General features: G+C 33.4%; 1 protein-coding gene across 1 annotated transcript in view; it reads left to right on the top strand.

The window, feature by feature from the left end:
- The window catches only part of LOC124355112 (integrin beta-PS-like), a 156,243-nt gene that overhangs the window by 8,955 nt on the left and 132,888 nt on the right, over positions 1–14,400 (top strand). The window contains exons 4-6 of the mRNA XM_046806069.1: positions 161–389; positions 7,049–7,133; positions 8,326–8,496. Coding sequence (XP_046662025.1) covers positions 161–389; positions 7,049–7,133; positions 8,326–8,496 — 485 coding nt within the window. The remainder of the gene's footprint in view (positions 1–160; positions 390–7,048; positions 7,134–8,325; positions 8,497–14,400) is intronic.

The raw sequence follows: 14,400 nt of genomic DNA on the forward strand, positions 1-14,400 counted from the left end.
TGTAGACGTTATTAGTGAATTTAACCTTATTATGTGTTTTAAGTACATTTAAACATTCAGTATGAGCATACCGTTCCTACAGGGTTACAATATGCTGCAGTACATGGATGAGCATATTACTGTAATGATTTACACATACATGCTAGCTTTTGTATTGCAGATGAGGCTTACAGGATGACGGTACATTATGCTCAGGCCGAGGATTACCCTGTGGACCTCTATTACCTCATGGACCTCAGCAATTCCATGAGGGATGACAAGGAGAAGCTATCCAGTCTGGGTGATGTGTTGGCTAAGAGAATGCAGAACATCACCAGCAACTTCCGCCTGGGGTTCGGCAGCTTTGTAGACAAAGCGGTCATGCCCTACGTCAGTACAGCGCCCATCCAGTAAGGGCAGCATTGGTCATGTTTAGTTAGGATAACTATAAGGTTTATGTAAAGAAATGACCATGTGTGGTAGTTTTGGGAATTCTTTATTGCCAAAATTTATTTTTTATCTTGATTTTGCAGACTGTTAGGCCTACCAACTAACTATAATCATAGTGTATATGACTTATTTATATTATAAAGGCATTATTCACTAAAACTACCATCGACAATGTTTCATTGATATGTTTTTAAAGGCTGCAATATATAATTGTTTAAAGATTTTATTTAGGATTGTTACATTGGAAAATTCGAATATCACAAATTATTTTATGCAGGCCTACTGTTATTTTTATTTATTTCTAATGACTTTTCTCACAGGCACTGATAACACACTAGTTAAATAGTCATTGAAAGGGTGATCATATCCTTTTAGTATACTATAAGGGAGATTGGATTGGTTATAAAAAAAGACTTTTGCTCTGATTACCCAACTTATTCGTTTTTGAAATATTTTGTTAGTTCGTTGGTAGCTTAATATTTTTACACCTGGTCATTTGATTACCCCGGATGGAGTTGGTTTAAAGAAATCCATAAAATAGTTTAGGACATTAACATTTGTTTTAATCAATTCAAACAAATTAAATAAAGGTATCTAGGTATTCATAAACAAACTACTTGACAAATCCGGCCTGTTTTTAAGCCACACCTGGTGTTTACAGAGATCCAAAAAATCATATATAAGACAAACCTTTTATCAAACTGCTTTAGTTACGTTTTGAGGGAGGGGTTCCAAAACAAATATTTCCACTGAAAATAAAAAAGTGTTCCATTACCATGTATGGGGGTGAAAGTAGAAACTGCACTGAACTGTAGGTAAGTGTGAAACATCCTTGAGCAGTTTGGTACCCATATCAATCTGTAGGTCCTTTTGCTTCTCTCACGTTACTTACTGAAATATTACAGTTAGAATAGATTTTTAGAATCTCAATAAGCCTTGGAGACATTATTGAAAACGGTGGTTGATCAAATAGACATGCTAAAAACTAAGGGTTATGGATTTAAGACATTTTCCGTCGTAATATTAAAATATTTAACACAATGCTTCAAGGATTGAAGTCTGGTGGTAATATAATGCATTACTAAAGGAAAATGTACATACTATCTTTTTTAATTTATTAAATTTCTTCCCACCTGATAAAGGGGATAAATTTTCATCTTCGAAACGTTACATTTTATAACATATAACTATGGCATATGTTCGAAATCCTATTATCCTTTTAAACCTTCCATCATCATTAACAAACTCTAAACAAAGAAAAAGGTTCTATCTCACAGATCAACTCCCTTGCTTCTTTGGCCACTGGCCTCGATCCAAACAATATTATACATTTTTGCTAATAACTAAAAACTAGTTGGGGGAAAAAAAATAATGGGAGAAAGAAAGAATAATATGAATGCGCTGGTACCTGCAATATTCATCCGTTTTAATTTACCCAAATTCCACAAAAGATTTGGGTGTTGCTATAGTACCCATAATACTCACACTTTAAAATTCACCTAACTTCCGCGCAAAGACTTCTCTCACCTTTTTAAACTTACCCAACTACAATATAGGGGATGGGTGTATGGTGCACATAATACTCTTTTAATTTCACCCAACTTCCACTCAAAGGATGGGTACAGACTACTTCACCCATAGCGCTTCTGCAATTCTATTCTATTTCAGAAATAAATACTTTCAATATTGCACCAATATTCCATTGATAAACTGAACCAATATTATCACAATTATTGATATTTTTAAATTTTATGTTTTTGAGAATAAAGATATCAAAGATATTTTATGTGTTGAGATAACAAAGTTAAAGTCTTTATTAGTACATTACATTTGAAATGGTTTTTATTTAGTAACACTCAACAGGTACCTCGCACATAAGACAACTTATTATAAAGTTATACAGTATAAGTCTACTCATTTTAAGGTATTTCTGGTACAGATAGAATAATATGTCTGGGAGCGCGGCCGGTCGGTGGTAGGCTATGGCGCGGGGGGAAGAGGGATGTGTGAATCGCTCATTCCTGAAAACGTGATGTGCACGCGCCACGGTGGCGGACTTCAAGGTCGGGCCAGCCGGAAGGGCTTGTCTGACTGGTGACTCATCTTTCCCTCCAAGCAAACCTTCCCTCCAAACAATATAATACCAGTGTGACATCTGTTGTCATAGAGTGAGCATCGTTAAACTTCAGTATTAACAGTGAGTTGTTCTAAGCTGTGTGTATTTACTGTGTGCAGTTAACTGTGAATAATTATTACGTTCAGTGTTTTTGTATTGTGTTATTTTGTTTTAGTAAGAAGCTTATTTCATAAGCAATATGTGTGACCGCGTGAAATAAAAACTGAAGGGTAGAGTTTTGCACAGTCAAAGTCGTGAAATTGTCAGTAATGTATGTACATTCATGAAAAAGGAGGCTGATGAAAAAACTTTAAGTATTCCCTTGGCAAAGGCCCGTGTCCGAACAGCAGTAGCTACAGGCGTCTCAGAACGTGAAATCTCAAGAATTAATAAAGAGCTTAAAAATTCAACTGTTAATAATGACAATGGTGAAAGTAGCTTTCTCACCCCAAACAAATTGAAAAAGGAATCGTAAAAAGCCTATTACAGGATTGGATGACTTTGACAAAGCTCTGATAAGGCGAGTTGTGTACGAGTTCCATCTTCTAAAATACAAGCTACCAACTGTATCTTTGTTACATGAAGAATTGAAACAGCGGATCGACTTTAAAGGATCAAAATCAAGCCTCAACATCATTCTTAAAGAACTTGGTTTTTCGATGGAGAAGGACACAAAAAATAACCACAAGCTTTTGATCGAGACTAATGAAATAAGAGAAAAAAAGAATTTCGTATTTAAGAGCATTCAAACGTTGCAGAGATGAAGGACGTCCAATTATATACTTAGACGAGTCTTATATACTGACAAGTCATGTGTCAAGTTCATCGTGGTCTGACGAATCAACTAAAGGAATGCGTGTTCCCATTTCGAAAGGGGAACGGTTGATCATGATACACGCAGGAAGTGAAGCTGGTTTTGTTCCCAATGCATTGACAATGTGGAAGGCATCGAGTCATTCGGGTGATTACCACGATAACGTGAATACGGAATCAATGATGAAATGGGATGAGAGAAAAACTTCTGCCTAACATACCACCAAGATCAGTTATTGTTGTTAATAACGCCCCCTATCACAATGCACAAAAAGACAAACCACCTACTTCAAAAAGTAAGAAAACAATTGATGAAAGATTGGCTTTCTAAACATCAAATACCTTTTTCGGATGACTTGCTAGTCCCGGAGCTAGTACAGGGTTATTCTCCTAAATAAACCGCGATTTGTTAGGTAATGAGCTTGATGAACTAGTGACCAGCAGTGGAGGACATGTTGTGCTTCGGCTCCCACCATACCACCCGGACTTAAAACCCTATTGAACTTATTTGGGCTGAAGTGAAAAACTACGTAGCCAGTAGAAATATTCAGTGCAGTTTTTCAAGTATTAAGTCTTTAGCGGAAGAAAAGTTTTCACTTATAGGTGCAGAGGAATGGGCCAGAAAGTGCGAACACGTGAAAAAAATTGAAAATGATTATGCTTCAGCCTGAGCCCCAAATCGACAATCTCGTGGAATCAATGATCATTTCACTCGGGAGCAGTGAGAGTGAAAAGCAGTGAAAACGCGCCAGATGACTTGAGCGGCATTGAAGACTTGGGTGATTTGAGCGGCATTGAAGATTTTGGATTGAAGCGTATGTATTAACTTTGTACATATTTTATTATTATTTATTAAACATGTTTTAAATTACTTCTGTAATTAAAAAACTCTGGAGAATGTTGAATACATCACTGTACTGTTCTATTCTATTATGTAAGGATCTAGCTTTATATTTAAAGCCATTTAAATACAGTTTAAGATTTAAAATGTTAAAAACTGAACTTTTTATCCGTATTTTATCCTAGAAAATATATTAGGTAAGGTTTATAGGTAAGCCAAAATGTCATTGCTTTCACGCTAAAAGAACTGAAGAACCGTACTGAGACTGGAGAAGCTCGCGCGCCGAGTGTTTTTTAATTTTAAGATAACGCTTAAGTTTCCCCCGGAATGAGGGGTCGTAGAAAAAAGTTTTTTAGACAAAAAATGCAGTTTAATCGATTTTCTAAAACTTTTCCACGGGAAGTTTGATACTGACTGGATAATAAAAAAACTTCCTCGCAGAGCGAAAATTTCATGTCATGAAAATTAACCAAACTAAAACTGTACTTGGTTTTTACTAATTTAGACATTATTATTTTAGAATTGACATTTTTTATGTATTGGTGGAAAGACAAGAATGTGTTCTTTAATTTGATGTAACTTTAATTACGATAAAGTAATGGCAAAATGCTCATTTCATGTGTTGAATGGAATGAGTTTTGTAAAACGTTGCGCGTGACAGCGAAATAGAACCTCGAGCGAGCCGAACCTGAGTTGAACGGCTAGTAGGGCCAGAGCCGCGCGCCCAGACTAATTATTTCATCTGTATGTTATTTTAAAAATATATAAACCATTTAATGTGGGTGAATGCAAAAAAAAAAACAAATTTTCGCCTGGCTCTTCTTGAAACAGCATATAGCATACGCTTTGATACTTTTTGCCACGTTATTTAGAAAAAAATCTGTCACTGAAAGGGTTAAAATATAAAACAGGTAATATTTGAATATTACAAAGGTTTGAGCCCGAAGCCAACTTTCTGGCTTGTTGATAAATGCTGTAGTATTCTTAATGGGTCAGTCAGTGATCACGTCTAATTTATACGAAAACATCCAAAATTCAATAGGTTAATTTCAGTTTTGTTTATATATGATAAATGCTAATTAATAGTTTGAATTAAATTCTTCGAATATACGAGTAGTATAAGAATATTGTTTCATATTTTACAGTCATCGTTACAGGCTTACAAAATTATAACAGTTTTTTCAGTTTGTCTAAGGAAATTGTTGAGTAAAATGTATAATAAAAATTTTGTTTGTGTAGGCATTTTGCAGACAGATAAGTTAATTATTAGTTGTAGAAAGATCCCGGAAACCCACAAAATATCTTTACATTTTTTGTAATTAGGTTATCTGCATTTCTGTTTCCAGTTTTCTTATTCAGTAACGGTTATTGTTGAAGATAGGCATGAAAATACTTTCTTAAATTACTTTAAAATTTATTAACTGAACAAAAAACAGTTTATTAAAACTTTAAAATTATAATTGGCACTCAATAAAATATATTTTTCATGATATTCTAAATATTTAGATTTAATCACCAATTGCTTTCAAGACCACTTTTCTTGTAAAAGTTAAAAAAGGTTTTTTTAAACAAAATATTATAACTTAAAGTTAAAATTTTGACTCAAAATAAAACCCAAATTAAAAAATGAACTTTCTTTTAATATTAAAATAGAATAACATTTTCTAATTCAATTCCAAATAAAATATACTTATTCTCTATTATAAGCGAATTTAAAGAAAACTTCTTCGTACCACGTGTTGCACTTTCTGTTATAGTTTGCACAGATTCAAAGGAAAAACTGCAATTAAACTGTATTCCTTCAAAAATTATTACTGCAAACTTTAAATGCTAGTGCATTAAATTTATTATCACTGTTGAAAATTAAATTTATATTGCAAACGACCTTTAACTAAAATGAAAGCTGAAAACTTTACTTGAACAAATCTTGCCAAAACTTTTTTTCTTGCAATTTTGTGTTAATAATATTCAGAATGCTCTTCTTTTCTTAATTCATTTGTATCTAAATAATACAATATTCCTTGTGAAAGAGAGCTAACGTTAGTTGACAACATTTCCCATATGAAAATCGTAATGGGACTAGAAAATTTCTATTTACTTGAAATCCCATGCATAACGGTCTTGGAAAAAGGAAAGAACGGGTGCACCACTAAAATAATACTTGGAACACAAAAAATATCGCAGATATTCGAGAATCAGTTTATATAGCCTACCGTCCCCTTCCTTAACTTAAATTACCCCACCAAAGGCGCTCGTGATTGGGCACCGTCTATCCAATTACAAGCCTACTTATAGTATTTTGGTGTGGCTGTGATTGTTGCGGAGTTGTTATTCAATGTTATGGCTAGGTAGTGTAATGGTCTGTTGTTGTATGTTGCATAGTTTATTTTCTTGCTAATGCTTATAGGTAATTTACGTAGTTGTTATGGTTTTTACTATATTTCTTGTATTATTTTGGTTTATTGTTATTGTTATTGCATGGTTATTGTTATTGTATCACATTGTTATTGTTATAGTATTGTTATTGTTCTCATATTTATATTCTTCTTGAATTGATACATTTTCAACAGCTCTACCTCTATTTTAACCAGTTTTCGTAGTCGACTTCCTGACAAACCGCTATCTTTATGTACCCTACCTTCGCGGATCCTTCCTTGAGAAATTGACATTTAAAATTTACCTATGTTTTTACTAATATACTTATATCCTAAACTATACTCGTATATAATTTGTCCCATAGTATTTATTAATTAAATTACAATTTAGATATTGCTACATTAGTAACTAACACACAAAATAAATTAAGTGATACTGCTGGAGTTTTACTCCGATACTGTTATTATTTATAGACTAAAGGAACCATGCGACCAATGTGTACCTCCTTACGGTTTCCGCAACCACATGAAGCTCACAACAGACACCGCCAAGTTCAACGTAAGTCGGCATGTCTCAATCATCGATGGTCTCAATTATGCTTGCTTGCGCCTTCATGATCGTACATGTTAGCCTGCTGGCCCATAGTTAGATAACGTATGAAATTATGTAAAAACTCTAAAGGTTCAATTGTTTTTAAGGCCTATAGAGTTTTATAGGCCTAGTTAATATTTTGGACTGTAGAGGTTGTGTTATGCATGTCATTAAGCTACGAATTATTAGGATTTGACCATGGTACAAGTTAAACTTGGTATAATAATAAATGTATGTTAATTTATGGAATTTTGTTTAAACAGATAGATAACTGGGAAAACTAAATATTAAGAAAGTTAACAATTAGAACTAAAATTCCACGTATTGAACAGGCAGTACTTCAGAAACGTAGATTGGGGCGAATACTAAAACAAATAAAGGTATTAATTTAGTCATTAGGCTTTTTAATTTATAGAATTGAAAAAAAAAAACACACTAAAATACTGCGCAGCACTGCTAAAAAAGTATCATGAATTTTCAAAGGTTTTTCTTAGATTTCTTGGGTTTGATGATTGGACGTGTCCTCGTAAGGAAGAGGTTAGGTTTTAAATATTGTTAAGACAGTTTGTAAATGTTTAATGTTAGTAAAATTGGGTTAATATATTCTGGACTGTAGGAAGCCGAATTCATCAAAGGTTTAGCTGTAATGCTATAAATGTTGCATGTTAGTTAATATCTTGTTTGTTTGTGTTACTCTAAAATAGTAATTAATTTACTGTTATCAGTGTTATTTTATGTTATTCTTCTATTGTGTTTACTATTATTTGTAATTTCAATTGTAAATGAAGTCATTTATGAAATTCTAAATATCTATCTACAGTAAGGAGACTTACAATTTGTGCAAAGTTTATATTAATTATGTTATATTTACATTTTATATTTTTATGTTGTATTTTAGTTATAACAATAGTTAACTTATTATTGTTTTTTAATACGTATTTTTGCTTTTGTTTACATGACAATTAACACACAATTTTACATTAAAATCTGAAACATATAAACTCGGTGAGACATTTTCTTTAAATTTATTCAAAAACGTCCACGTTTTATAGTGAAAGTTAGGAAAATTAATTCCAGTAATTTATTTTATGATTGTAATAACGATGTGATAAGTTTGCAGACACGTGTAACTCCTGTAACTTATTTGACCATGTGCCAGGATGAGGTGCACAAGGCTCCGACATCGGGAAACTTAGACGGTCCTGAGGGAGGCTTCGACGCCATCATGCAGGCCGTCGTCTGCCGGGACCAGATCGGCTGGCGGGAAAAGGCCCGGAGGTTGCTGGTCTTCTCTACTGACTCTGACTTCCATTACGCTGGTGACGGAAAGGTAATAATAATTATTATTTATTGCGGTAAAACAATTAAATGAAAAAGTATATTTCAAAAGTAATTTCATAATATTGAATACAAATCTATAAACAAAACTATTAAGGGGATCCGCCACCTTCGTCATTTTTTGAGAATTCGGCAATTTTTTAAATAATTTATTTTGATAGAACATGTAGTTCTAGACATGTATACAAAATTTTAGGCGATTTTGAGCATTTTTTCAGGTAAAAAAATAAGTAAGTAAAAAATGTGTATTTTCTTGATTTTTTCTAATTTTTGCCACATCATTGATATATTTTGCTAACCTAATACTTTTATTGCTATATTATGTTTTTATCTCACATAAGGCTTTAAGACCAACTATTACATGTCTGTAATTTCAAATAATTATATATATATATATATATATATATATATATATATATATATATATATATATAGGCCTATATATATATCTCAGTATACAATAGATGTATGAAGTATTGTTAGCAGACAACATCAGCTGTTTGTGCAGTCAGCTGATACTGATCATATTTATTGTGACATCAACGTTGAGTTTATGTTTACTGCTGTATTCTGTCAATGTTTGTTATTTATATTCAGTAGTGAGTGATAAAATTATTTAGGATAAAAAGTGCTCTTGAAATATAAACTTATGTTGTGTAGTTGTGGGTTAGTCACGACGTAGCGAGTGTTTGACTTGTGATTACGCCTAGTCCAGTGGCGTAGCGAAGGGGGGTCCAGGGGGTCCGGACCCCCCCGAAATTTTAAGACATATTAAAAAAATAAAGCATAGAGCAGGAGAAAAAAGGAGAGTTATCATTAATCTAGTCTACAAACATTCAGTTGATTGATTTAATTTATCAAAGTGACCGTTGTTCAAATATAATTGTCCTTTCGTTGAAATCATAAAGTATCAATCGATACTTTTGGGCTCGGCCTTTCGGATAGTGTAGTGTAATCACGGTATTTCTATAGGCGCGGTCACGTGACGTCGCAAAGTAACCTGAACCGTAACACGGCGAACAGTTTAAATTAGCGACCACTTCGTTCAAATTCGTCTTGGGGACGTAAAATGACTGCTTAGAATTAAGTTACGACGTTTATTTTAGGTGTAATTAAACTGTAGACGTGTATATAATTATCGAAAAAAATATAGAAAATCACTTTCGGTTGGAAAATACACTTGAAAAACTCTACTGATTAGAACTTCAACTAATTTGGACTTCAGTGATTGAGGTAAACGTGGTGTTTTCTATTGTATTAGGACGACGATTTTTGTTATCATTAAACTGTACACTGTACCTATATAATTATCGAGAAAAAAAATCTATTTCGGTCGGTAAATACCGAAGAAAAGCTCTGTACAGATTTGACGGTTTTAGATTTAACTGGTTGAGTGTTAGAGGTAAAAGTGGTACTTAGAATTATGTTAAGACGTTTATTTTAGGTATTAATTCAACGCCGACTAATACATATATAATTATCGAGAAAAAACAATAAATTCATTTCCGGTTGGAAAATATCGAGGAAAAGCGTTACTGATTCAGATTTGACGATTTTGGTTTTCAGTGGTTGAGTCGTTGAGATAAAAGTGGCACTTATAATTATGTTAGAACATTGATTTTAGGTATAAATTGAACGCCGACTGATCCCTATATAATTATCGAAGAAAAATTAAAAAAATCACTTCCGGTCGGATAATACACCGGAAAAACTCTACTGATAAGACGTTCCGACTACTTTGGATTTCACTGCCTGAGGTATTATTTCACCTTAGTATATTCCAATCAGAAGTAATTATTTTTGTTTTTTTTTCTCGATAATTATATTTTTATTAGTCGGCGTTGAATTTACCTAAAATCAATATCCTAACATAATTATAAGTACTGTACCACTTTTACCTGAACCACTCAACCAGTGAAATCCAAAATCGTTAAAACTTGAATCTGTAGAGAGCGTTTCAACGGTATTTACCGACCGGAAGTGATTTTTTCTCGATAATTATATAGGTAGTCGAGTACAGTTTAATGATAACAAAAAATCGTCATCCTAACTCAATCAAAAATACCTGGTTTACCTCAATAACTGAAGTCCGAAGTACAGTAGTTGAAGTTCTAATCATTAGAGTTTTTCAGGTGCATTTTATTTCCGACCGAAAGTGATGTTTTTCCCCGATAATTATTTACTCGTCTACAGTGTAATGATACAAAAAATCGTCATTATAACTCATTCATAAATACCTCAATCAGTGAAATCCAAAGTATCCGAACTTCTAATCAGTAGAGTTTTTCCGGTGCATTTTCCGACCGTTAGTTTGATCTGTACCCGAGAAACGCTCGAAAATTGCCCTCCTTTTCTAAAGGGTTTTCGGCCGTCAGTGGTCCAATGTTCCCGAAGGGGTATTTCATTTTCTCCACAGAATATAATTGTGTAAATTATACGCTTGAGTGAAAGCTCTGTTTTGTTCTTTTTCTTTCTTATCCAGTGAATCCACCATCACTTTGGTGCCTTCTACTCGGCCAGAATCGAACTTCGTAAAGTTTCTGTAGGTATACAAGAAAATTTGTGGTACTAGAGTTACTGTGATAGTTGAATTTGCTTATTACGTCTTTCCACTTTCTATACGGCATACTGTAGTTACTAAAGCTCCATATTTTTGGTATTTACCTTTTACCAGTGAACTCACTGGCAAATAACACACAAAACGTCCCCCGGATACCCCGGTTTCGGACCCCCCCCGAACGAAATTTCTGGCTACGCCACTGGCCTAGTCGTTGTGTAGTCTTTTTGATTCGTGTTTTGGTGTTTAAAAACTCCACTAAATGACTTGGTTGTTGAGCACTTGAAGCCTATTTACAAACGTCTCACTTCAGAAGAATTATTGAAACGATGCTCAATTGGAAAAACTCAAAACTGAAAAACTCAAAACGAAAAACTGAGAATAGAGATTAGAGTTGCTGAAGGTATCAGCGTGTACAAGTACAATGAAGGCTATTTAGTAACTACGACACAGGTACTAAAATCAACAGGCCTATCTCCTGGTGCGTTGACTGTGCAGCTGGCCAAAAAGAAAGACGCGACTCGCCTGCGAATACGCCAAAGTCGAAATCGAAAGTATACCAAGACTACAGAAAACAGAAGAAACAAGCACAGCTAAGAGAAGAAGAAGAAAAGAAGACTAGAGAAGGGGACACATATGGAGCTGGACAGTTTTAGATAAGGTATCTCTAACTCTTCTTCTCTAGGACTGTTATGTGTGTGGTTCACTTTCCGAAACGGTTCCCGAAAATTTAGTTTTACCCTGTTATTCAACACATAATGTTAAATAACTTTTTTTTATATAAGAGATATCAAACTGAGGTTTTTACCAGTGTATCTTGATACTATAATACAGATTTGCCGGTATAGAGAGCTCTGTAAAATATGTACTTCATATTTAACAAAGTTTTTATTTTTAAGTAAAAACAATAAAATGTTTGTTTCTAAGTAAACATGTGTATTTTTTTCCTATTTGTGTTAGAGTATTTTAAATACCGAGAAAGATGCATCTAATAATTAGGAACAAAATGAAAAAAGTTATAATAAATTTCAGTTACAAATAAAAAAGTTATTCAAATTTTTCTATAATACAAAGATAACATTATAAAAAACAAAACAAAAACAAAAAAACTCATAAAGTCAAACAAAAAAGGTGGTTTTAATATATATATATATATATATATATATTACATACATATATATATATATATATATATATATATATATATTAAAAGGTACATATATATACATATATATACAGGTACATATATATACATATATATACAGGTACATATATATACATTTGACAGCTTGCCTATCCTTTGATCTCACACCACGTGGCCTGCAACCCAAATTTCCACTAACTGGTCTTCCTCCTGAAATTCACAGTAGTGTTATTGGTTTAGCCATAAAAACTAGCTTTGAATTAACTAATCTAGTTTTGAATTCATACAAGACTCTTGCCCTACACCACGGAAAACAACTTAAACTGCTACATTTGGAGATTTCTAATAAGTATCAAGACGCAATTTATGACCTTAATATAATATTATCAAACTCACAGAAATTTATATCTAAAAAATTCAATTCGTTACATCTCAAGTTGTCAAATCTGCAAGCGAATTCTAAAAACTATTGCAATTCAGCTGATAAATACCAAAATAATAGTCCAATTTCACATCATTTTTGTACTGGTAATAGCTCAATTTCTGATATAAATAACCTACCTCTACACCCCACTATCAACTCAGATTCTTATCCTTGTATTCCACAACAAACCTTTCGACAAACATCTTCATGTGTTACTAAAAACATTCTTGATAATCTAAATTTACTTCCAAATTTCCCAATAATTTCTACGTCTTCCTTTGAAATCCCTTCCAATTCCTCCGATAACCATCCTTCCAATTCTTCCGATAACACTCCTCTGCAAACTACAACTTCTATTGAAACCACAAATACCAAGAATACCATGGATGGTACCGATATTAAGCCAAATCAACAGTCTTCATCCAATTACAACCACCAACTTAAGTCTGACAATCATAGCTACAACTTACGTCCATTTAACTACAGCAATGAAGAAACCTTGCGAATTGAAAACCTGTCTAACTATTCACCAAATGTTCACGAAAGATCGATATTAGAAAAAGGCCTAACTTTTTCACCCACACCAAGATTTGACCACTTCAAACTTGTTACGGATGCCCTTAATTTTGCACGCAGTATAAGATTAAAGTATTTTTTTTACTGTCCAAAATACAGGAAATCAAAATATAACTGAAAAAGTTCCTGACTGTTTATCAAAATTCAAAACAAATCCAGGTTGGGAACCTCCACCTTTACCAACTAATCATCCGGTTGAAGAATTCATAAATGTCGTCCTAGCCAATCTATCAAATTCCTCGTTTCCTAACAACTTAAATACTACCAAAAACTTATCTGAAAATGAATTTAGAGCAATTAAATCACTACGTGAAAACAAAGACATAATTATTTTACCCAGCGACAAAGGTAACTCTATCGTTCTGATGAATTCTTTAGATTATATTGGTGAATCACAAAGACAACTGAATGACACATCAACATATGAGAAATTAGATGAAGATCCTTCTCCTCAACATAATGAACAAATCCAAAATTACCTTATGAACAACGGTCCTCAAGAGGGATTGTCTCAGAAAGCCATTGAACTACTAACACCTAGATATCCTAGAACTCCAGTGTTTTACACTTTACCGAAAACACACAAGCCTACCAGACCACCTCCTGGCAGGCCTATCATCTCCAGCTATGGATGCTCTACGGAAAGGATATCTGCTTATGTTGACGACATCTTGCAGCCGTTTGTACGCACACTTCCTTCCTATATCAAGGACACAAATCACTTTTTAACTAAATTAGCTCAAATTAATCAACCCTTGCCTGACGACGTCTTATTATGTTGTGTACTGTCGATGTAGAATCTTTGTATACAAATATTCCTACAGATGATGGTCTCAGCGCTGCCCAAAATTACCTTGATTCACGCCCAAACGATTCCAAACCTAGTACTAATTTCATTCTCAAACTTATGAACATGATTTTAACCTTACATAATTTTAAATTTCAAGACCAAAATTACCTTCAAACAAAAGGAACTGCTATGGGCACACGGATGGCTCCTTCTTATGCCAATCTTTTTATGGGACTATTGGAAAAGAATTTTTTAACCAGTCAAAATTATAAACCTCTAATTTGGTTCAGGTACATAGATGATATTTTAATAATATGGCAGCATGGTATCAAAGAACTTAACGACTTTCTTTTTAACCTCAATAAATTTAGCATTTTAAAATTTACATGGTCTATCTCACCAGAT

The sequence above is a fragment of the Homalodisca vitripennis genome, chromosome 2 (assembly GCF_021130785.1).
Source record: "Homalodisca vitripennis isolate AUS2020 chromosome 2, UT_GWSS_2.1, whole genome shotgun sequence".
Classification (NCBI taxonomy): Eukaryota; Metazoa; Arthropoda; class Insecta; order Hemiptera; family Cicadellidae; genus Homalodisca; species Homalodisca vitripennis.